Here is a 25,928-nt window from a genome sequence, read left to right on the forward strand (position 1 = left end):
AAATTAGCACAACCACTCTGAAAATTTGGCAGGATCTACTATGACCCAGCAACTCTACTCCTAGGTATATACGCAATAGAAATTTTTTTTTATTGTTTAAGTTCTAGGATACATGTGCACAACGTGCAGGTTTGTTACATATGTATACACGTGCCATGTTGGTGTGCTGCACCCATTAACTCTAGAAATGTGTGTTTTTTTTAAAAAAAAGAAAATCTGGATGCTGGTTGCATGGGACGTATTCATTTTGGGAAAAATTCATTGAGTTGCATTCTTAGGGCTGGCATAATTTTCTCTATATAATATGCTTCAATAACAAAGTTTTTTTTTTTTTTTTTAAGAAACAGCTTCACAGAACATAAAGATTTACATTTATGGTTCAGCAAAATTACAAATACTTACTTGTATTATGCTTGAAATTCAGGTCTCTCATGAGTTCAAATCATGCGTAATGAATTGAAAATACTTAATATACATAATGTTTAACATAAAACGGTTCTTAAGATTGAAGGCTTTAATGACAGAATGGCTGGAATTGAAACCTATCTCTGCCACTTACTGTGTGACATTGGGCAAATTATTTAATCTTTCTATGCTTCTGTTTCATCTGTAAATGGAAATACTAATGGCATCTACCTTAGAGGGCTGCTGTCAGCATTCAATAAGTTAACATATGTTGAAGGCTTAGTGCAGTTACTGACACACAGAAAACACTCAGTAAGTGTTTGTCATTTTTATAACATTAATGTTTGTTTAACAAATATTTATGGACTCTTCACTCTGTGCAAGGCATACAGCTGGTTACCAGAGTAATGAGAGAACCAAAGAAAATAAAATAATTAAATCCTATGGGTTTAAAACCCTGGAGAGTCCAGGGCAATGACCCACATACACCATACAGTGGATAAATGTTTGTTACTGCAGCTGCTGAGATAGCAGTAAGTATTGTAGTTTCATTTAAATTACATCTCGAGACTAGCAGGTGGAAAGCCTTAAATCCATATTCAACTTCAAGGTTTTATTTGAGCACTAGAAAGAGATTTAACAGTAATGGCCCATGAATCCGAAGATGGGATTCAACTTCCAAAACTGGGAAGTTAATGAAAAATAAGTTTAAGTAACGTGAGTATTTACTCCCTAGGGCTAGTGTGGCGTTCATGTAGCCCACACGAACAGAGCTAATAAAAAGCCATGTGTAACCCCGTCTCTACTAAAAAATACAAAAAATTAGCCGGGCATGGTAGCGGGCGCCGGTAGTCCCAGCTACTCGGAGAGGCTGAGGCAGGAGAATGGCGTGAACCCGGGAGGCGGAGCTTGCAGTGAGCCGAGATTGCGCCACTGCACTCCAGCCTGGGCGACAGAGCGAGACTCCGTCTCAAAAAAAAAAACAAAAAACCATGTGTAAAAACAATATAAATCAAACTGCTGTTTCCTGGACTTGAAAAACTCATGACACATTTTTGAAAAACAAAACTTTGAATGACCATGAATATTTTGATGATTTTTTTCCTAAGCAAGAGAAAGAGGAGTCCCCTTTAAAATACAGAACGTATTCATTGAGTGAAAGACCGATCCTATATCAAATGTCCAGGTTCTACAGACGCCTGGGTCCATAGCACATTATCCCTCTCACCAAAACCAAACCAAACCAAAGTCAGTTTCATTTGAATGCACTATTGCCATGGTTTCAAAATTTGGAAAGCTCTTGGAATTAAATTTTGAGATGTAAAGGTTGGCTGACAAATTCACGGAAACCCTCTTTGCGACACCAATTTATAAATCCTAAGGCATCCTACAATCCCGTGGGTGCTGGTTCCTAGTTTGAAACGCTCTAACACAGCTTGGTGGAGCTCAGTGGGCTGGGACTATAAGCATTCGGGATTGTGCCACTGAAAAACTGATGTCACATCAAAAGGAACGCCTTTCTTCTAATATAGTAAAAAGGTTTTGTACAGGCTGGGTCCACAGGTCTTAGGGCTAGCCAATTCCTGCTCCCAGGTATTCTAAGAAGCCGGAGAAAGCTCCCTTCAGGTAAGGACCCATCGGCTCTTCCCGCACTCTGCCGCGCGGGAAGGGAAGGTTGGAGTCCTTTCCCCGCCCCCGGAGGGGGTAGGCGGGGCCTAAGGACCGTACCGCCCCAGACCCGCCCCCTGCGCGTGGCCCCGCCCACAGCTGCTCCTGGCGGTGCGGCCGCGCGGAAAGCGGAGGCCGGGGGCGGGGCTCACCCCTTGCCCTTGGGGGTCCCCCGGGCTCTGCCAATCAGCGAGCGCCCTGTTGGCCATCCGCAGCCATCCGCGCCCCTCCCTCTCCCGCCCTCCTCCGCGTTCCAGAATCCAAGATGGCGGGATCCAGGCAAAGGGGTCTCCAGGCCAGAGTTCGGCCGCTGTTCTGCGCCTTGCTGCTGTCACTCATTCGCTTCGTCCGGGGCGACGGCGTGGGAGGAGACCCCGCGGCCGCGTTGCCACATCGCCGTTTCGAGTACAAATACAGCTTCAAGGGGCCGCACCTGGTGCAGAGCGACGGGACCGTGCCCTTCTGGGCCCACGCGGGGAGTAAGCCGGAGCAGAGGGCTGGGGGCCGGGTTCCTCCCCCGCTTCTGCCGCCTCTTCGCCTTTCATCCGCGGCTACCCTGGTGTGCTAAGGTTCCCGTTCCAGCAGCTGCACACCATATGCGCTGTGGAGGGGACCCTCTTGGCAGCCCCTCCGCCGGGTCCCTCCTGGTTCGCACGGTTCCCTCTGCTTGTCCCCGAGTCTTTCCCTCACCCATTCTGTTCTCTCTCACCCGCCTGCTGTCTTCCCTTCTTTGATCTCGTCGGTACTTTCCGTTGGATATAGAGGTGTTTGGTTACCTCCTACACTTCCTAGCACTCAAACTCGCTTCTAGGTATCATGTTTCACAACGCCACGTCTCTAGGAGAAATGTGCCCTACCCCAGCCATCCCAACCTGAAACATGTTCTAGAAGCCCCCTTACTTCCTTTCCCGCTTCCACCCCCCTCGCCCGATCCCCGCTTTCTTTGCTCCGGCGCTAGCAATGGTTAATGCTTCGCTTGAACCCCATGCCCACTGACGGCTCCTGAGATGGCATATAGTGGTAGTAGAGTAATTTTTTAAGTCTTTGTATGTCAGAAGACATTCTTATACTGTTGGAACTACACATTTTCCTCTCAGTGACTTGGTGTGGTCTTTGATCTTTTCTCTTGTAGTAACACATTATGTAACTTTTTAGGAGAAGGGATATATTTTTAGGGATTGATTGTTTCTGAACCTGAGACTAAGAATAGCATTACGTTTTTAGCCCTTTAAAAAAATTGGAAACATTGAAATAATCTTGGGTTCATATTTTATTCACTCTCTGTGTTTGGCACTTTTGTAGATAAGAGAGCCTTGCTAGAGCATTTACTTACGTGAAAGAAAACATATCTGCACTTTTTAGTGCTGATGTGTCACTGCTGACTAAGGAGTCAGTCGTAGCACTTGGCATGACATAAGCTGTGTTCAATGACCATCAGATATACCCTTTGAACAAGTGGCAAATGCCTTTATATGAGATGAGGAGCTCTGGCAGTTTGAATTCTATCTTTGTGTGTGATTAATCTTTTTTTTTTTTTTAACTATACTTTAAGTTTTAGGGTACATGTGCACAACGTGCAGGTTAGTTAACATATGTATACATGTGCCATGTTGGTGTGCTGCACCCATTAACTCGTCATTTAACATTAGGTATATCTCCTAATGCTATCCCTCCCACCTCCCCCATAAGTAATCTTTTATGTAAGGTTTTTATACATCACTTTAGATTATCCAGTGTTGGAAACAAAATGTTTCATTTCTAGAAAGTAGTTGCTGAATAGGAAGCACCCTTTTAGGAAGCGCTATTTCTCTCAAATTAATGTGTAATTGAAAGGCATAGATTTTAATTTGACTTAGTGACCAAGTCATTAAGTAGTTGAAGTAGAGCGCAGTTATTTTGTTACTCAGCAGTCATTTATTATGTGCCCATGCAGCAAGGGTATATTACTGGGCATTTGTTATCAGGGTATCTCTATTCTTGATACACAAAGGTGATGCAAATGATATCAAACACAAGTTTTTGGAGTTTTTGTTTCTATTTGTGGGATGATGAATTATTCAGTAGTGGTGATGGATTTGTTCACAGATTTTCACTTCTACACCTCTCCATTGCCTGCCTGTTCTTCTATCCCTTTTCTCTTTTTCTCACACTCACATACACTACATTAGCCAATTAGGAATGTTAATCAACTAGTCAAATCAGTTACCTTGACTTCCTTCACAGAGCCATAACCAACTAATCTATTCTGCTGCAGAAATGTCAAGATAATGTACCAGTAAGTTAAAGCCGTGTGGCTAGAATGAATTTGAAACAAAGTATTAGTATTTTAGCCATGATTTATCTGGCTCCTGGCTCTGGGAATCTCTGCTATAGACATCCCTTGCTTTCATTGTCGCTGTAGTTTTTGCATAAGCCTCACTGTAACTACATTGATCATTTTTTTCTTTTCATTTTGCTCTGCAATTCGTTACTTTAAAAAACTTAAAAGTAGAGAAATTTAAGATCTAGTTTAAACACAGCCCTTTACCTTCAACCCCAAATTAAGACCAAATCTATGGTGTTTCTCTTTCTTAACTCTAATGTTCCTTTAGTACACATCCTTAAGCCCATAAGGGCAAAAAAATGATAATTTGTAACCCTTTATAGCTCTCAGAGTTCTTTCACTTTCATTCTCTGATTTGATCCTTAGTAGACAAGGCAGGTGTTATCTGTTTTATAGATGAAAAACTGATGTTCAGAACGGTTAAGGTTTTTGAAAAAGGATACATAAGTAGTAAGTGTCAGTGAAGCTGAACTCAAATCTAGGTCTTGCGATTCTGTGTTCAGTCTCTTTCCATGATGCCCACACCCCCATCCTTTGAATGTTTGAAAGTAACAGTGAACAGTGACTGATCCTACTGAAGTATCTCAGCTTTCCTTTTTGTCAATTTTTTTCTACCTGTAAAGTGATATTACAGTTACAGTTGTTGTATTTCCCAGCATGGGTTTCAGAAAATTAGTTAATATCTGAGAGCTAGAATTGTTCAAATTTTAAGTCTGATAGGCCTTTAGTAATTACCTAGTCTAATAATAGGAGAAATAGCTAACATTTATTGAAACATTTAAAGCTACTTGTGTAGACACTTAAATACCCATGAGGCTGTTCAAGAAATGGAGTAACTTGCCTACAGATCAAACAGCTAGTAAGTAATAGAGCTGGGGCTTGAACCTAGCCTGGAGATGTAAACCACCGTTTTAGGGATCACTGTTTTCTCTGAGAATCTGCTGAAGAATTGCTTTTTGAAGTTCAGTTGACCCTCTCCATGGAAGAATGTATATAAGTACAGTATTTTGCATATAACTTTTAGGGTGTTTATGGAAGTGATCAAGCCTAGCTCCTTCGTTTTACAGGTAAACATATGGTGAACCCAAGAGAGTAAGAGAATTATTTGCTCAAAGTCACACAGCTGAACTGAGACTAGGAACAAGTCTCTTGATTCCTAGTGGTATGTTCTTTTCAGACTGTTTGAGCTTTCTAACCTTTGTAAACAGGTAAAATACATTGCAGCTTTTTTAAAAGTACAAATTTTTAAGGTTTTTAAAAAGAATATTATGAGAATCAGATAGTTTGCCTTAAAGTCATAATTCCCTTTCTCCCACCCACTGTCCCTGGAATTTTTAGTATACGAGTGTAGCTTTAATGTTTTTTTATTTGATAAGGGAGGTGTTAGCCCTAAACTTTTAAAGTTGAAACTGTCAACATGAAATTTTTTCCTAATAATTATTGTACAGGTTACTAAGTCTCTGTAGGTATATTTAGCAGTTTGTGAATGATTCATTGAGTTTTACCTAATTATAACTTAAAGCTTTTTTTCCCTGATTTTTGTTCTAGATGCTATTCCAAGTTCAGATCAAATTCGAGTAGCACCATCTTTAAAAAGCCAAAGAGGCTCAGTGTGGACAAAGACAAAAGCAGCCTTTGAGAACTGGGAAGTTGAGGTGACATTTCGAGTGACTGGAAGAGGTCGAATTGGCGCTGATGGCCTAGTATGATCATTTCTTTAACTTAGAAAATGTACGTAAATGCATATACCACTAGCCTCTAACTGTTCCCTATTATATATTTTCAGGCAATTTGGTATGCAGAAAATCAAGGCTTGGAGGGCCCTGTGTTTGGATCAGCTGATCTGTGGAATGGTGTTGGAATATTTTTTGATTCTTTTGACAATGATGGAAAGGTATATTTATTGTCAGGACTGTTATCCACTTTAATATATCTATCAGCAGAGTTAGGCTGTGAGAAATAATAGCTTATTCAATGCTTTCATCAGTTTGATAGTACAGAACTCCCCAAGCTATATGGTAAATATGATAATTAGTCTTTATATAGCTAGGAATTTATCAGTTTAATTTACATGGGCCGGGCGCGGTGGCTCACGCTTGTAATCCCAGCACTTTGGGAGGCCGAGGCGGGCGGATCACGAGGTCAGGAGATCGAGACCATGGTGAAACCCTGTCTCTACTAAAAATACAAAAAAATTAGCTGGGCGTGGTGGCGGGCGCCTGTAGTCCCAGCTACTCGGAGAGGCTGAGGCAGGAGAATGGCGTGAACCCGGGAGGCGGAGCTTGCAGTGAGCCGAGATTGCGCCACTGCACTCCAGCCTGGGCGACAGAGCGAGACTCTGTCTCAAAAAAAAAAAAAAAAAAAAATTTACATGTGCATGATTTTTTGTACGTCAGCTTGAGGGCATAGTAGAGCCCTGACTCAGAACTTTGCAGTGACCCCGGCTCCCATGGCCATATTTAATGGATAAATACAAATCCTTAGACATAGGTGGTGAAAACAGTAGTGTTTAGAAGACTCTAACAGTTTACTTACATGAGGACATCCAAGTGCATGACTGTTGCTAGCTCACATATTCATGTCTGGTCATATGTTAATCATTCTTTTTGATTGAGCCAGTTTTTCTGATGATCTCTCCTAAAACAGTTAAGATCAAAATGTACTGACATATTGGAAACATTAGCTTGTGGCTTAGCAGCCTTAAGGTTCATGATCTTCCCATCAGCTGGTTGTTTCTCTATTAATTTTCAGGGGTTATTGTTAGCAATTTGAAGAACTTTAGTAATTCTTTGAGTGCCAAGGCCAGGTTATTTTAAAATTTTGAGTCCTAGAATCTTAGATATGTAAGTCACTTCATAGTACATCAAGAATGATGTAGAATGCTTTGATTAAAGACATTTTTAAAAATGTTTTCTTTATTTTTAGAAAAATAATCCTGCTATAGTAATTATAGGCAACAATGGACAGATCCATTATGACCATCAAAAGTAAGTATGTGTTTTTTACATTACTCTTGATTTCAGCTTCTTTTTGGAATCCTTATGAAATATATTGTTTCAAATCTGAACACTTTCCAAGTGAAAAAAATACTATTCTTAAGACATATTTTGTAACTTGGTAGAAAGGTTTTATTTTATTTGGTTCTATTCTGAAGTTCTATCTGTGGACCATCTCAGATTCAAACATGGTATGTGTTTTTAATTTAACCTCAAATTATTTAATATTATACTTTCGAAAGTTTATAGACTGTTCCTGGCTCTCAGTGAAGCCACTAATCATGCATTTTTATCTTCATTAAAAGGGATCTTTAAAAAATAAAATTGAGCCTTGATTATTAAGGCTGATGATTCAGCAATTTATGCCATCTTATTTAACTTCAATATTGCATTATTTAAAGACTCAGTGGTTTGCAGATTCTAAGTGTTCAGTACAGTCAACCCTGTGTATTTGTGGGTTCCGTATCTGTGGATTCAACCAACTGCAGATCAAAAATAATACAAATTATTATTTTGTGTACGCAACAAGAATACAAATTTTAAAATACAGTATAACAACTATTTACAAAGCATTTACATCATATTAGGTGTGATAAGTAATCTGGAGATGATTTAAAGTATACAAGAGGATATACGCACATATATGTAAATACTGTGCCATTTTATATAAGGGACTTCAGCATCTGAGGATTTTGGTATCCACAGGGGTCCTGGAACCAATGCCCTGTGGATGTTGAAGGATGACTGTATATTTATAATGTATATAAATTAGGTATGTACATTTTTTATTTTCACGTGTTTGTTGTGGAAGAAATAGCTTTTAGCCAGTGAACTGTAAGAAAGATGACTTATCCATGTGGCTGTTTACTGTTTTTCTGCCTTAGTGAGTTTCAGCCCTGGTAGTTCATCATAACTCCCTATGGAGCTATTTAAAATGGAGGTGCCTAGGCCACCTCCTTTCGATTCTGCTTCAGTTGATTTGGAGTGGAATCTACATGTTAAAAGCCCAGTGAGTGATTCATGTCTGCCTTGGGGTAGAGATTCACTGCCTTAGTCTCATGTAGTCTTTTGAGTAAATAATATAAAATATCTCAAGACTTTTTCATAACTTGATATTATTTTAATCTTCCTGAATTTTTAAATATTGAAAAGCTGAGTGTCTTGTTTGTTTTCCTTTCTCTTATACTATAGTGATGGTGCTAGTCAAGCTTTAGCAAGTTGCCAGAGGGACTTTCGTAATAAACCCTATCCTGTCCGAGCAAAGGTTACCTATTACCAGAAAACATTGACAGTAAGTAACATTTATTTAGAGAGAATCAAATAAACAATGTTATAGTATCACTTTTCGTTTTGAATTTTTGATAGAAATTAAACGCACTTAAATTTGGATATGCTGACATACTCATCATTGTTACTCTAAGAGAACAGAGGTGGCTTCAAAGCTCAGTCTGTTGTAAACCCCTGATGGTATGTTTCCATTTAGTCAGTAAATGTTTAAGCACCCTACTGTATAGCGCATGTGAGATATATATATATCTATAGATAGATAGATAGATAGATAGATTAGATAGATAGATAGATAGATAGATAGATAGATAGATAGATAGATAGATAGATAGATAATCTCCAAGCCTTCAGGATACAAATGTGAGTAAGACAGACAGACTTTCTCCCCAGAGAGCTTATAGCCTAACAGAGGACACACAAAGTGTAGCATTCCTATGCTGTGTGATAAATGCTACGTTGCAGACACTATCAAGCGGTCCTGTGGTTAGAATCCTGTAACTGCCAGGTGGAGGTGGGGAAAGGCAGGAACATTTTCTCAGAGTCGATCTGTGCCCTACTGGGAGATCTGGAAGTTCCTGGGAGTTGGGGGAAGAGGGTGTGTGTGTGTGCGCGAGTGAGCGGGTGTATTCCAAGCACAGAGAGCAGGCATAGGCCCTTGAGAGAACTTGAAATATTTTGGAAAGGCATGTAGTTTGGTATGGCTGGGAGATAGAAGAGATCAGTGAGCAGTGAGGTTGAAAGGTTGGCAGTAACAGGCCTTGCACCGCTTCCTGTAGTTTATCCTATGAGAAACTTTTTTTTTTTTTTTTTTTTGAGACGGAGTCTCGCTCTGTCGCCCAGGCTGGAGTGCAGTGGCGCGATCTCGGCTCACTGCAAGCTCCGCCTCCCGGGTTCACGCCATTCTCCTGCCTCAGCCTCTCCGAGTAGCTGGGACTACAGGCGCCCGCCACCACGCCCGGCTAATTTTTTGTATTTTTAGTAGATACGGGGTTTCACCGTGGTCTCAATCTCCTGACCTCGTGATCCGCCCTCCTCGGCCTCCCAAAGTGCTGGGATTACAAGCGTGAGCCACCGCGCCCGGCCGAAGCAAGATTTCTTAAATATTCCAAGTGTAGTGTAGTCTTTAACAATGGTTTGAAACCATAAGGTGAATAGGGAAGGTTATTGATGATCTCATAAAGAAGTAATAATCAGTGGACAGTTTGTACCTAGGCTTTCAGTTACAGTCCTTCCTAACATTCCTGCTAACTCACAGTACAATGAAATGTGTTACGTCCTTTAAAAAAAAAATTGGTGCTGGGCGCGGTGGCTCAGACCTGTAATCCTAGCACTTTAGGAGGCCGAGGCAGGTGGATCACGAGGTCAGGAGATGGAGACCATCCTGACTCACATGGTGAAACCCCGCCTCTACTAAAAATACAAAAAAATTAGCAGGGCGTTGTGGCGGGCGCCTGTAGTCTCCGCTACTCGGGAGGCTGAGGCAGGAGAATGGCGTGAACCCGGAGGCAGAGTTTGCAGTAAGCCGAGATCGCACCACTGCACTCCAGCCTGGGCGGCAGAGCAACACCCCATCTCAAAAAATAAATAAATAAATAAATAAAAATAATTGGAACTAGACAATGAAGACTTCTGCTGGATTTTCAGTTTGTTAGAATTCAAGGAAAAAAATACTGAACAATTGGAGGATTTTAGTATTGTAATTTGAATGTAATAATCTACAGTATTTTTAAGACTCAAAGGCAAATAACTTCCTGATTGTTGATTCTAATTTAAAAGCCTCTGTGGAGGAGGACCAGTTGTAAATGATGTAAAATGAAATAGGAATATTACTAATCAGAGGAAACAAGTGTTAATATGAACCAAATGCTAAATGATCTTTTAAAATTAATTATTTTAAACTAATTTTTAGTTCACGTTTCCATCCTACAGTATATGGAGAGTAACTCTTCATATTGACAGATTTTATTCTCTTGCTGAAAATTTGGACAGAATACTAGAACATTTTGCCTATGTGACTGAATCTTAAGTCTCTGACAAAATTTTGACTCTAGAAGTAATGACACAAGTGCCCTTACTCTGGTGCCATGGGCCCTCTTCTGCAACCACCCTGAACCTCAGTGACTGTTGTTTAGGGTGGGACTCGTGAGAGGATTATTAGAAATGAAATGTATTGAAAAGGCTGAACCACTGCTTGACTGGGATAATGAGAAAAGCATTCATGTGTCAGGTGGATTCCTGTGCTTGCCTAGGATTCTAAGATTCTGTTAAGAAATTTAGGGTCATTCCTTCAAATATACATTTCGCAGAGTAGAAACGTACATATTTTTAGTTTTTTCTTTCTCTGCCTTGTCAGTATGACTTCTGTCACTTTTGCTCTCTGCTAACCTGTGACAGTCCAGTTACCTCACTGATTTAATTAAGAGGAGCTCACTACTTGTTGAGACAATCTATTTTAAATAAATCCTCAACCAGCTGCAGATAAAATTGTAAATTTAACCTCTTGGTTTTAGCTGTCACTGGGATCTGAGAACAAGTCTGATCCCTCTGCTGCATGGACCATTCCAAGAGAGTAGTGGTGACTCCCTAGGTCTTCTTGAGAGAAGGCGAACCATATTCCATTTTAGAAAGGTTTTCATAGAAAGTTATCAGATTTTTCTCTTTTTAAACTTTTGACACATAGTGGGGCAAAAATCATTTTTTTAAGTAAAATATATTGTATAATGACACCAAGTAAGAAATGTTATTTAAAATTACCCTTTATAATAATGAAACAAAATTGAATAGTGTTAGTCATAAAATGGATCAATTGAAATTTATTTTCTAATGTCTTCTATAAAAGCTGTTGCTATGATATGTCTTTCTAGGTAATGATCAATAATGGCTTTACACCAGATAAAAATGATTATGAATTTTGTGCCAAAGTGGAAAATATGATTATCCCTGCACAAGGGCATTTTGGAATATCTGCTGCAACTGGAGGTCTTGCAGGTAAATCTTGCAGTCTGATAATATTAAAAGTTTGTGAATTGTGTTTTATTGGGAATGGTATATTAGGGATATGTAGACTTGTTTATACTAATAACTTTTTAAGACTGTTTGGAACCTTCCCTTCGCCTCTTGTGCCAGTCTTTTGGTCTGTTGAGAGTGCTAATTTTCTACTTACATTGTTCGGTAGGTGTACAGTTAACTGGGGCTATATACAAGTGTGTAAATTAGGGCATCAGTTTGGGTGCTATTTTATAGTGAAGGAGACATATTTAAAGTAGAGGCTATCAAAGTCAGCAGGCTTAAAGGCTGCAGATCAAATCACATGACAACTAAAATAGCAATCTTGGCTAGTCACATCCACAAAAAGGTTAATGGCCAAGTGTTTTAGGATCCTGATCATTGTCACATCACATATAAATGAATTTGGCAACCTAAGGAAAGGTTATTTGGTGACTAAACTTTAAACAAAAACAGTTACCATTTTTTTCCACATAAGGTGATAAATTACCATTCAGCGTCAATGCCATTTTATGTTTATATGATACATTGTAGTTTTAAATATTTTCAAATACATGGATTGTTCCTGACAACCCAGAGGAGAAGGGAGGGAAGATCATATTTTCCATATTTTTAGAAGAACTTGCTAAATTTTAGGTGAAAGAAATTTCTGAAGATTGTATGGCCAATTGATGGTCAGCCCCAGGCAGGACTCGGCCTGGATTTCTGACTCCAGTTCAGTGCCCTATTACACAACAGTTTCTTAAGTTACTTAACCTACACTAAGTATTATAGTTTTCTTTTTAATCTGTCTGCATCTCTAGATTCCATAAAAACTGTACAAAGCATAAAGATTGCTGTATGCTTGATATTAATTGCTGTTGATTGGTGGATGTGACTAGCCAGGATCGGTATTTTAGTTAAGGGTTAGGAGGTTTGATTTGCTGAGCTGGTGCTTTTGGCATAAACAGCTTGTATTTGATTTTTTGATATGATTTTAGGTAAGATAAAATTATTAATATCTTCCATGTGAGAGAAACAAAAAAGTAAGACAAAAAGTGTTGTGCACTCTAAGAAAGGTTCAGAGACATATAGGTACCGGCAATATGTGGAGACCAGGATTTTCTCTGGTTTGTCTGGGACGTTGTCCATGAAGGAGATTTGTGGGAAACCATGGAGGATCTTGGCACCAGAATAAGGAGTTTGGACTTCTTTTGACCCTTCATTTGTTTGTTCATTTCTTATCAGACATTGATTAAACATCAATTATATGTTAAACACTACTAAATATTCTGATTTAGGGTTTAAAAAAGTGAGTTTTGGATTATTTCTAGTATAAATCTTTCAGGTGAATTTTTGTCTCTAACCTTACAGAGTGCCATTGCCTTTACCAAATTAGTGCTAATGTTTGTCAATTCCCTCACTGGTTATTGTTATTTAAAGCAATAAATATTGATAAAATACATTTACAATGATAAAAGTAATCTCCTATGGAACTTTTTCAAACCTTTTTTTTTTTAATTTGTAGATGACCATGATGTCCTTTCTTTTCTGACTTTCCAGTTGACTGAACCTGGAAAAGAGCCGGTAATTTTACACATTTTTTCAAAAACTTTATCAGTTTAGTGGTTTTGCCTTTTAGCTGAACGTTTCAGAAGACTAACTTAGGTTTGGATCTTGTTTCTGCCAGTTACTGCTCTATGGTCTTGTGCAAGTTACTGAACTTCACAAGAAGTTCAAGAAACTTCATCACAAGAAACTTCATTTCTTTTTTTTTTTTTTTGAGACGGAGTCTCGCTCTGTCTCCCAGGCTGGAATGCAGTGGCGCAATATCGGCTCACTGCAAGCTCCGCCTCCTGGGTTCACACCTGTAGTTCCAGCTACTTCGGAGGCTGAGGCTGGAGAATCACTTGAACCTGGGAGCGAGAGGTTGCAGTAAGCTGAGATGAATACACTGCACTTCTCCTGCCTCACCTTCCTGAGTAGCTGGGACTACAGGCTTCCGCCACCACGCCCGGCTAATTTTTTGTATTTTTTGCTAGAGACGGGGTTTCACCGTGTTAGCCAAGATGGTCTCGATCTCCTGACCTTGTGATCCGCCCGCCTCGGCGTCCCAAAGTCCTGGGATTACAGGCGCGAGCCACCGCGCTCGGCCACGCTTCATTTCTTAATTGCTGAAACAGAAATATTTGTACTGGCCACCTCATGATATTGAAGGATTGAGACAGTACACTTACAGCAAGTGCTCAGTAAATGGTAGTGGTTATTATTAGAGGCAAGAGTAGGCCGGATGTGGTGGCTCATGCCTATAATCCTAGCACTTTGGGAGGCCAAGGTGGGCAGATCACCTGAGGTCAGGAGTTTGAGACCAGCCTGACCAACATGGTGAAACCCCTGTCTCTACTAAAAATACAAAAAATAGCTGGGTGTGGTGGTGCACACCTGTAGTTCCAGCTACTCAGGAGGCTGAGGCTAGAGAATGGCTTGAATCTGGGAGGGAGAGGTTGCAGTAAGCTGAGATCAAGACACTGCACTTCAGCCTGGGCGAGAGAGTAAGACTCCATCTTAAAAAAGAAAAAAGGGCCGGGCGCGGTGGCTGACGCCTGTAATCCTAGCACTTTGGGAGGCCAAGGTGGGTGGATTGCCTGAGCTAAGGAGTTCAAAACCAGCCTGGACGACACAGCGAAACCCGTCTCTACTAAAAAATACAAAAAAATTAGCCAGGCGTGGCGGCCAGCTACTCGGGAGGATGAGGCAGGAGAGTTGCTTGAACCTGGGAGGTGGAGGTTGCAGTCAGCCGAGATCACACTACTGCACTCCAGCCTGGGTGACAGAGCGAGACTCTTGTCTCCAAAAAAAAAAAAGAAAGAGTAATTTGCTATCATTTAAGTAAAGAAGGAATACATTTTTATGTTAACCTTTCAGCTAGTGGTAGAAGAGTTAAAATGAGAAAAATAACATGTATAGAGATATCTTAATGATTTTCTTACGTTTTTTATGCTCTATTCCAAAACTCCGAAAAAAAGCCCACACCAGATAAAGAAATTTCAGAAAAGGAAAAAGAAAAGTATCAGGAGGAATTTGAGCACTTTCAACAAGAATTGGATAAAAAAAAAGAGGAATTCCAGAAGGGCCACCCCGACCTCCAAGGGCAGCCTGGTGAGTTGTAGCGAAGCTGACATGGGTGCCACAGCAGGGCTTGGGGCTGATGATCATGGACACTTGAGTCTCTGTGTTGCCTGGCTCATCCCTGCCCTCTGAACAGACACATTCCAAGTGAGTTCTGGAAACAATTTAGGAGCAAATCTTTAGTCTTTAAGAGTCAAGAGATTGGCATTTTTACCAGTGAGAATGTGGCTTAGTCATGTATGAAATAAAGAGTACCATGGTTATTTGGAGGAATGGGACCGCTAGGGTGAAAGCTCCATGAGGACAGGGATTGTGTTAATACTCATTACTGTGTCCACTAAGCCTAAAAATAAATGCAAAACAGTGCTAACCTAGTAGTTCAGGTTCAGTAAATATTTTTTGACTGAAATCATCAAAAGTGTATATTTTTGCTTTTAGTGACACATAATTACCTTATAGTGTGGAGATAATCCTTAAAATCTATCAAAACTGTTATGAAAGTAATGTGACGTAGCTGCTTCTCCTCCCCATACTACTCAATAGAATCCTGGACTATATAGTTGGAAATTATAAAATACTAGTCTAAGCCAGTGTTATTAAGAACTTGAGTGTGCTAATGTCAAAAAAAAAAAAAACAAAAAAAACATTTTAAGACCAAATTGAGGGACTTTATATTATCTGCTAGCTTTTTATCTGAATTGTTCCCCGTCAGCATAAGTGATCAAAGGTGTACTTAATAAAGGCTGTGGCTAGCATTTGAACTCTATGTGGTATGCAGTTCTCTTAATGATCAACAGTATGAGTCAGACTTAATGAATTTTAAAATGAAACATAAAGGTCATTCTTATTTTGAATTTGTTTTAAACATCATCACATAAAATTTGTGAGTATATCCTGAAGCTGACTATAGTGTTTGAAAAGTATGGTTTGGTAAATTTTGACAAATGTGTATACCCATTTAACCATCACCCAGATCAGTACCACAGAACATTTTTATCATCCCAGAAAGTTCCCTCATGCCTCCTTAAAGTCAACCACCTTCTCCACAGAGCCCGTCACTATTCTTATGTTATCACTGTAGATTAGTTCTGCCTATTCTTATAAGTAGAATCACACAGTGTATATGAAAGAGAAGTATTTTTCCATTTTAATTTTATTTAACTTTTTATATATTTAGGAAGAGTACAAGTGCAGATTTCTTATATGCTTGTGTCATATAGTGGTGAAGTCTGGGGTTTTAGTGTACTCTCACCCTAATGAACATGGTACTCAATGGGTAATTTTCAACCTTCATTCCCCTCCCACCTTTTGTAGTCTCCACTGTCCGTTATTCCACTTCATATATTCATGTGTACCCATTGTTTAGCTTTCACTTATAAGTGGGAATGTATGGTATTTGACTTTCTAAGTCATTTCACTTGGGATAATTGCTTCCAGTTCCATCCATGTTGCTGCAAAAGACATGATTTCATTCTTATTTTATGGCTGAGTAGTCTATAGTATATACGTACATACATACATACATACACATACACACACCACATTTTCTTTATCAAGTTCTCTGTTGATGGGCACTTAGGTTGATTCCATATCTTTGCTGTTGTAAATAGGGCTGTGATAAATGTATGAGTGCAAGTATCTTTTTGATATAATTATTTCTTTCCCTTTGGGTAAACACCCAGTAGTGGGATTGCTGGATCAAACGGTAATTCTAATTTTAGTTCTTTGAGAATTCTCCATACTGTTTTCCATGAAGGTTGTACTAATTTACATTCCCACCAACAGCATGTAAGCATTCCCTCTTCTCCACATCCTTGACAACATCTGTTGTCTTTTGACTTTTTAATAACTTGTGTAAGATAGTATCTCATTGTGGTTTTAATTTGGATTTTTTTGATGATTCGTGATGTTGAGCATTTCTTCATTTATTTTTTGGCCACTTGTGTGTCTTTTGAAAAATGTCTGTTCATGCTCTTTGCCCAGTTTTTTAATGGGCTTTTTGTTTTTCTCTTGAGTTGTTTGAGTTCCTTGTAGATTCTGGATATTAGCCCTTCATTGGATGCATAGTTTGCAAATATTTTTTCCCATTCTGTAGGTTAGATTATTGTGTTGATTGTTTCTTTTGCTGTGTCGAAGCTTTTTAGTTTAAGTCCCATCTGTCTGTTTTTGTTTTTCTTGTGTTTGCCTTTGAGGACTTGGTCTAAGTTCTCTACCTAGACCAATATGCAGAAGAGTCTTTCCTCAGTTTTCTTTTAGGATTTGTATGGTTTCATGTCTTATGTTTAGGTCTTTAATCCATCTTGAGTTAATTTTTGCATATGGTGAGAAGTATGGGTCCACTTACATTCTTCTATATATAGCTATTCAATTTTTTCAGCACCATTTATTGAATAGAGTGTCCTTTCCCCAGTGTATATTTTTGTTGACTTTGTTGAAGATCAGTTGGTTGTAGGTGTATGGGTTTATTTCTTGGTCCACTGTTCTGTTCCATTGACTTACATGGCTATTTTTTTTTTTTTTTTTTTTTTTTGAGACGGAGTCTCCCTCTGTCGCCCAGGCTGGAGTGCAGTGGCGCAATCTCGGCTCACTGCAAGCTCCGCCTCCCGGGTTCATGCCATTCTCCTGCCTCAGTCTCTCCAAGTATCTGGGACTACAGGTGCCCGCCACCACGCCCGGCTAATTTTTTGTATTTTTAGTAGAGACGAGGTTTCACCTGGTCTCGATCTCCTGACCTCGTGATCCACCCGCCTCGGCCTCCCAAAGTGCTGGGATTACAAGCGTGAGCCACCGTGCCCGGCCTTATATGGCTTTTTTTATACCAATATTATGCTGGTTTGGTTACTTTAGCCTTGTAGTATAATTTGAAGTCAGGTAATGTGATGCCTCCAGATTTATTCCTTTTGCTTAGCATTGCTTTGGCCATTTGGGCTCCTTTTTCCTCCATATGAATTTTAGGATTTTCTTTTTCTAATTCTGTGAAAAATGACATTGGTAATTTGATAGGGAGTGTCTAGAACTAGTAGATGGTTTTGGGCAGTATGGTCATTTTAACAATATTGATTCTTCCAGTTCATAAGCATGGGATACTTTTCCATTTGTTTGTGTCATCGTTGTTTTGAAGTTCTCCTTATAGAGAGCTTTCCCCTCCTTGGTTAAAAATATTTCTAGGTGTTTTTTTGTTTGTTTTAGCTGTTGTAAATGGAATTGCCTTCGAGATTTGGTCCGCTAGATCATTATCAGTATATGAAAATGCTACCGATTTCTGTACATTAATGTTTTATCTTGAAACATTACTGAATTCATTTATCAAATCTAAGAGTTTTTTGGTGGACTCATTAGGGTTTTTGAGATATAAGATCATATGATTAGCAAACAGGGATAATGTTACTTACTCATTTCCAGTTTGGATGCCTTTTATTTTTTTCTCTTGCCTGATTGCTCTGGTGAAGACTTCTAGTATTATGTTATTACACATAAGAGTGATAAAAGTGGGCATCCTTGTCTTGTTCCAGTTCTTAAAGGGAATGTTTTCAACTTTTTCCTGTTAAGTGTGATGTTGGCTGTGGGTTTGTCATATGTGGCCTTTATTATGTTGAGGTATATTCATTGAGGATTTTTATCATGAAGGGATGATGAAATTTATTGAATGCCCTTTCTGAGTCTGTTGAAATGATCATGTGTTTTGCTCTTAATTCTGTTTATGTGGTGTATCATATATATGGATTTTTATATGTTGAACCTTCCTTGCATCCCTGGGATAAATCCCACCTGATCGTGCTGTATTATCTTTTTGATGTGCTGTAGGATTCATTTTGCTGGTATTCTGTAGAGGATTTTTGCATCATTGTTCATCAGGGATATGGGTCTGTAGTTTTCTATTTTTTGTGTCCTTGTCTGGTTTTGGTATCAGGGTGATACCACCCTCATAGGATGAGTTAGGGAGAATTCTCTCCTCAATGTTTTGGAATAATTTCAGGAGAATTGGTTCTTCTTGATATGTTTGATAGAATTCAGCTATAAATCCATCTAGTCCTGGCTGTTGTTAAGAGATTTTTTTTTTACTACTGATTCAGTCTTGCTGCTCATTATTGTTCAGGAGTTCTGTTTCTTCCTGTTTCAATCTCAGAAAGTTGTGTGTTTCCAGGAATTTATCCATTTCCTCTAGGTTTTCTAGTTTGTGAGCATATAGGTGTTCAAATAGTTTCTGATGATCTTTTGTATATTTGTGGAATCTGTTGTAATGTCTCCTTCTTTTCTGATGGTGTTTATTTGGATCATCTCTCTTCTTTTCTTGCCTAGTGTAGCTAGTGGTTTATCAATTTTGTTTATCTTTTCAAGGAAGCCACTTTTTGTTTTGTTGATCCTTTATTAATTTTTTTGGTCTCTATTTCATTTAGCTTTGCTCTTACATTTGTTATTTCTTCTGCTAACTTTGGGTTTGGTTTGTTCTTGTTTTTCTAGTTTGCTGAGGAATAATGTTAGATTGTTTGTGATCTTTCCCCTTTCTGATGTGGCATTTAATGCTATAAACTGCCCTCTTCACACTGCTTTTTGCTGTTTTGGTTTGGTGTTTCCATTTTCATTCATTTCAAGAAATTTTTACATTTGTGTCTTAATTTCTTCATTGATAAAGTGAATGTTCAGGAGCATGCTGTTTAATTTCCATGTGTTTTTTTAGTTTCTTAAGTTCCTCTTAGTATTGATTTCTAGATTCATTCCATTGTGGTCTAAGACACTTGATATGATTCTGATTTTCAAAAATTTGCTAAGACTTATTTTGTGGCCTTATATGTAGTCTGTTTCGGAGAGTCTTCTATGTGCTGGTGAAAAGAATGTATATTCCATAGTTATTGTAGAAAGTTCTGTAAATGTCTAAGTCCATTTGGTCTAAAGTCCAATTTAAGCCCAGTGTTTCTTTGTTATTTTTTTGTCTCAATCTATCTAGTGTTGTGTGTGTGGTGTTAAATTCTCCCACTATTATTGTATTACTGTCTTTCTCTTTTTTTAGGTCTCGTAATAATTATTTTCTGAATTTTGATGCTCTAATGTTGAGTGCATATAAATTAGGATTGTTACATCCTCTTGCTGAATTGATCCCTTTATCATTATATAATAACCTTCTTCGTCTTTTCTTTTTTGAGTCTGTTTTATCTCATATAAGTATAGCTACTCCTGCTCACTTATGGTTTCCATTTGCTTGGACTATCATTTTCCGCCTCTTTACTTTCAGTCTGTGTGTGTCTTTATGAATAAGGTAAGTTTCTTGTAGGCAGTATATAGTTGTGCCATGTATTTTAATCCATTCTGCCAGTCTGTATCTTTTAGTGGAACATTTAATCCATCTGCATTCAAGGTTAATATTGATATATGAGGCTTTGTTCTTGTCATAGTGTTCATTATTTTCAAGTTGTCTTATAAATTCTTTGTTCCTTTCTTTTTTCCATCTTTGTCTTTGTCATTTGATGAAATTCTGTCATGTTGTCATTTGATTCTTAATCTTCCTCCCCTGTGTGATTGTTTTATAGGAACTTTTATTTTATATTTCTGTTTTTATCATGGTGAATATTGACCTTTCGTTTCCATGTTTAAGACCGCTTTGAGCATTTCCTGTCATGCTGGTCTAGTAATGACAGATTTCCCCAGCATTTGCTTGTCTGGGAAAGGCTTTATTTCTTCTTCATTTATGAAGCTGATTCTGGCAGGATATAAAATTCTTGGCTGACAGTTTTTTTTTTTATTAGCACTTTGAGAATGCCCATTCCTTTCTGGCCTGTAAGGTTTCTGCTGAAAAGTCTGCTGTTAATCTGATGGAATTTCTGTTATAAGTGACTAAGTACTTTTGCTAATTTTAAAATTATTTCACATTGACTTTAGACATTCTGAATATAATATGCTGTAGTGAAATCCTTTTTGCAATATATTTTTCTGGGGATTGCTGGGCCTCCTGTATCTGGACATCTAACTCTTTTGCTAGACTTTGGAAGCTGTCATCAATTATTTTCTTAGTTTTTCTCCTTAGCCAGACAACAACTGCAGCCATATCAGCTTGAACTCGGACTAAGGATAGGGCACAGCCCAGCATCAAACTCTCGAAATTGTGCCTTGTGCCTGGGACCAGGGAGAGCAGGGCCCCTCCTAGGCAGGTGTCATGAGCAAGAAGCTGTAAGGAATGCAGTCTGCTCACATCTCAGTTTCACAGGAGTCTATTGCAGGGTAGTGGGTATTGTCCTACATATGCATAGGAGAGCCTGGTTACCCTGTCTCTCCTTGGCCAGGTGGCAGCTACAGCCTTGTCAGCCCAAACATAGCCTGAGGGTGGGGCACAACCCTCCATTAAACTCTCAGTATTTCACCTTGGGTCTGGGACCAGAGAGGGTAGGGTCCCTCCCAGGTAAGCAGCATGGGCAAGAAGCTGTGGGGAGTACTGTCTACTCATGTCTCAGTATCAGCAGCACCCTTCAGCAAGGCAGTAGGGACCTTCCTAGGGGTGCATGGGAGTGACCAGTGTCCCCCCTTCTCTCCTTGGAACATTGCAGCGGCTGCAGCCATGTCTGTAGATCCCCGGTTTCTAGGCTATCAACAGTGGTGCCCAGCTGGAGCTGTTGTAGGCTCAAATGCCTGTGGGATTCCATGTGGTTTCCCTTTATGGAGCAACATCTCTGTGCAATATTTAGGCAGTTCCATATGTCCAGCCCATGGCCCTAGTTGGTCAAAGGTTTCTCCTGTAGCCAGGATCATAAAAGCCCATTTTGGACTGCAGGGCCCTGGGGTTTTCTCTCTTACTGTTTCCTATCATCTAGGAGCCCTTCTGGTGCTCAGTCAGCTCCTGGCTGGGCAAGCTGCCTCAAATTCTCTCCTTATTTTGGTGCTTCCCATTTCTTCTCTGATGAATCCTAGCATTCTCTCCTAGGCAATCTATTTGAAACGCAATATCTACTTACTACTCTGGTTTTTCTCCATGGAGGAGGCACATACTACCTGCATCTGGTTAGCCATTTTGATCCCTCCTGAGATTATCCAAGAAAAATTGTTTTTAAATAAAAAAATTTAAACCCAATTTATAATAAGTGTTCAATCACCTGAAATGGCAGAAAACAAATAATTTAATCATTATTGAATTAATTATCTGCATATTTTCTGTTTGGGAGATTGTACCACTATGATGGTAATGTCCTAATTTTGCTGAATGTTGGCACTTTGGTCACTTAACGGTATTTTGAAAACTATGTATGTGTAGGTGACTCTGATCATTTTTATTTCTTTCCTTTTCAGCGGAGGAGGTATTTGAGAGTGTAGGAGATCGAGAGCTAAGACAAGTCTTTGAAGGACAGAATCGTATTCATCTCGAAATCAAGCAGCTGAACCGGCAGTTAGATATGATTCTTGATGAACAGAGAAGATATGTCTCTTCCTTAACAGAGGAAATCTCTAAAAGAGGAGCAGGAATGCCTGGGCAGCATGGGCAGGTGGGCTTGCAGAATATGCAGATTGCCCCATTTACCCTTTGCTGGAAGGGAAGTAAAGAAGAAGGGCCACTGTACTATGTGCTCATAGAATGTGGATTATTCAGCTTGCTCGTCATTGTTTCTTCCTCCAGATCACTCAGCAAGAACTGGATACTGTTGTGAAAACTCAGCATGAGATTCTGAGACAAGTAAATGAAATGAAGTAAGTATGTAAAAGTAGTGTCTGTGTGTTACGTGATTTTTTTTATCCTAAATTTGTGACTTTAGGTGTGCAAGCACTGTATTGTAAGATTTCTGCATAAGGGTAAGAATTCCATTCTAGATTCGTTTTACAAATAGGGGACCATAAATACAGCAACTTTTAATATTCAAAAACTGCAAACATGTCTAAAGTTTCTAATTGTTCAGAGCTGGAAAAGAAAAAATGTTTTGGCATCTTTTAAAGAGATTTGTCAGTTACTTGACAGAGCCAGGTATGTTCTTATATTTATAAAATATAAAAAGAATATGAAATGATATATAACAATTTTATGAAAAGTACTAGGGGAATAAATATGTGTAGCATTGTAAGACTGTAATACAAGCAGACCTGATGCAGGAAATTCTTTTTGATGGAATGAAACCATTTTGAACATAATATGTGTGACTACCTCTTTTTCATTGCCATCTTTTACTCTCAGAGAGACTGGACAGAGTTGGAGCAGAGAGGAGATAATTGTGTCCTTAGAATGTTGAACAATAAATTTCTAATGAGAATTATTGACTTATGCAAATAATTAATAGCTTTCAATGCCTGGAGCAGAGATAACAAACCAAAGTGTCATGTTTCCATAACCTAACATTTTAGAGCACTGTCCCAACCGATAGAACCCTTGACAAACAAGAATGTCAAGGTGAGTTCTTTAGGACTGGAGAATTAAACAGGGTTAGATCAAACAGAAGGTGATTATACCTGGTGTCTAGAGATTAAAGGCACTTAACTTATAACTGTAAATTTATAGTTCTTCAGTTTTTCTCTTTGCATTTTAAAAAATCTTCATAATCTGAACTCGTGATTGAAATATTTATGATGCTAAGTGAATAGTTTAGCCCTTCAAATAGTTTAGTTAAATGAATAGAATCCTTTTAGAAATAGACTGGATCATGTAACACAACCCTTTTTAAAAATCTTTTTATTTTGATCTAATTTTAGACCTCAGAAGCTACAAAAATAGTATGGGAAGTTTCTGTACACCCTTCACCCATCTTTCTCTAATTTACATAACCATGGTATAATTGTCAGAACCAGGAAATTAACATTGATACAGTTCAATCAACTAAATTAATGACCTATTCAAAATTGTATCAGTTTCTCCACCAAGGCCTTTTTGTTCCAGGATCCTATCCACAATCACGCATTACGTTTAGTTATTTTTTCCCTTTAGCCTTCTGCAGTCTGCAGTAGTTCATCTTTCCTTGTCTTTCATGACCTTGACATTTTCCAAGAGCATTAATCAGTTAATACCTTTTGATTTGGGTTTGGTTGGATGGAAGTTCCACATTTTGATAAGAAGATATTATATATAATAATATGTTATATAATATATATTATATATATTATTATATAAGATTGATAAGATATTACTGATGATGTTGGCCATGATCACTTGGTTATGGTGGTTTCCTATTGCCATCTCTACTTTAAAGTTACTGTATTTCCCTTTGTGGTTAGTATTTTGGAGAAGGTACTTTGAGACTATGTAAGTATCCATTTCAAACTTCTGCTCATTCATTTTAGCATCCATTGATGTTTCTTGCCTGTAACAAGAATGTGGTTTTTGCCAAATGCTGATTTTTTTTTAATTTTTATTTTTATGTATGTATTTATTTATTTTTTTGAGACAAGGTCTAGCTCTGTTGCCCAGGCTGGAGTGCAGTAGTGCAATCACAGCTCTCTGCAGCCTCAACCTCCTGGGCTCAAATGATCCTCCCACCTCAGCCTCCTCAGTAGCTGGGACTACAGGTACATGCCACCACACCCAGCTAATTTTTCTATTTTTTTTGGAGTTGGGATTTTGCCATGTTGCCCAGGCTGATCTCAAACTCCTGGGCTCAAGCAGTCCTTCTGCCTCTGCCTCCCATAGTGTTAGGATTACAGGCGTGAGCCACCATGCCTGGCCCCAATGTTTATATTTCGAAATAATTCCCTCCATATTTGTTCATTGGAATTCTGCTGTCAGGACCAACTATCTTTTTTCTCCCATTTATTTATTTAGTTATTTATTTAGATCGGTACAGACTCATGGATATTTATTCCATAGGTTACAATCCAACACTCTCCTTATTTATTTTGCTGCTCAGATTGTTTCAGGTATGGTCATTCTGAGCTCCTTCATGTTGGGGTCCTTGTTCTCTCAACAAGCCCCCATCTTTTTTTGAGCATTTTAAAAATTTATGGTACTGCACTGTCTTCTAGGATCATCTTGTATTTTCCCTGCTCTCAGTGAGCCCTGGTTCCTTTTTCTTGAGAAAGGTATTTGAAAACCACCCTCTGGGCACTAGGTATGCTCATTACTACCACAGAGCCATTACCTGTAGGCTTCTTAGTGGACAGAGCTAGGGAATATACGTATGTATACTAACCCATGCATGTACATGAGTCTGTAGTTCCGTGTCTGTCAACCTACTTTTGTGTTAAACCATGAGATTATGCAGATATTTTGGATTCTGGCTGGACTGAACACTACAGAGTTAATTTTTAACTTTCCCCCTTGTCTTATTTGAAAATTCTTCCTCCAACAGGGAGAAACCTGGTTCTTAATTATCTGTGTCTATAACATAATAACTTATTGGTTCCACTTGAGTATGCACATAAGTACACACAAAGTGGTTTCAAATTGTTAACTGGTATCCCTGTGAGAAAGACATTTACTGACAAGTTTATGTAAAGTTCCTTTTATCTCTAGCTTTACAGTATCCAGCCCAGATACTCTTTTCCAGATAGTTTCTTAGTGTAGTTCTCTTTTTTCCTACTCTTTTCATTATGGCTGATGTTATTCATTTAGGATCCAGCTAGATTCTTTGTTAATGTTTATATTCCTCCTATATGCTGGTGGATTTAAATTGTTTGTATTTTGGGTATGTGAATACTATGGTTCTAAGGGGCAGAGCATGTGTATATCGCTTCTTCATCCTTGCTACCACTTTGCCATCCTCCCCTTCTTTCCAGCTGTTTCCCATCCATTCCTTGTTGGTAACCAATTCTGTTAGCTTCCGGTTTGTTCTTCCTGTATTTCTTCTGCATATACGTATTTTCTTTTTCTTTTCTTTCTTTCCTTTTTTTTTTTTTTTTTGAGATAGAGTTTTGCTCTTGTTGCCCAGGCTGGAGTACAGTGCTGCAGTCTTGGCTTACCGCAACCTCTGCCTCCTGGGTTCAAGCGATTCTCCTGCCTCAGCCTCCTGCGTAGCTGGGATTACAGGCATCTGACACCATGCCTGGCTAATTTTGTATTTTTAGTAGAGATGGGGTTTCTCCATGTTGGCCAGGCTGGTCTCGAACTCCTGAGCTCAGGTTATCCACCCGCCTTGGCCTCCTAAAGTGCTGGGATTACAGACGTTAGCCACTGCAGCCAGCCCTTATTTTCTGAAGTCCCCTTCTTTCTTCTGTGATGGGTAGCATATTCTAGATAC

At 38.9% G+C, this 25,928-nt stretch overlaps 1 protein-coding gene across 1 annotated transcript in view; it reads left to right on the forward strand.

Annotated features, from left to right (window-relative positions):
- The first annotated feature begins 2,317 nt into the window (after positions 1–2,317).
- Positions 2,318–25,928, forward strand: part of LMAN1 (lectin, mannose binding 1) — a 30,889-nt gene continuing 7,278 nt past the window's right edge. The window contains exons 1-10 of the mRNA XM_032152135.2: positions 2,318–2,552; positions 5,945–6,099; positions 6,183–6,290; positions 7,322–7,383; positions 8,584–8,683; positions 11,544–11,667; positions 13,193–13,251; positions 14,691–14,823; positions 22,066–22,259; positions 22,391–22,461. Of these exons, the coding sequence (XP_032008026.1) occupies positions 2,339–2,552; positions 5,945–6,099; positions 6,183–6,290; positions 7,322–7,383; positions 8,584–8,683; positions 11,544–11,667; positions 13,193–13,251; positions 14,691–14,823; positions 22,066–22,259; positions 22,391–22,461 (1,220 nt within the window). The 5' untranslated portion in view covers positions 2,318–2,338. The remainder of the gene's footprint in view (positions 2,553–5,944; positions 6,100–6,182; positions 6,291–7,321; positions 7,384–8,583; positions 8,684–11,543; positions 11,668–13,192; positions 13,252–14,690; positions 14,824–22,065; positions 22,260–22,390; positions 22,462–25,928) is intronic.

This window comes from Hylobates moloch, unplaced genomic scaffold (genome assembly GCF_009828535.3).
Source record: "Hylobates moloch isolate HMO894 unplaced genomic scaffold, HMol_V3 SCAFFOLD_5, whole genome shotgun sequence".
NCBI classification, from domain to species: domain Eukaryota; kingdom Metazoa; phylum Chordata; class Mammalia; order Primates; family Hylobatidae; genus Hylobates; species Hylobates moloch.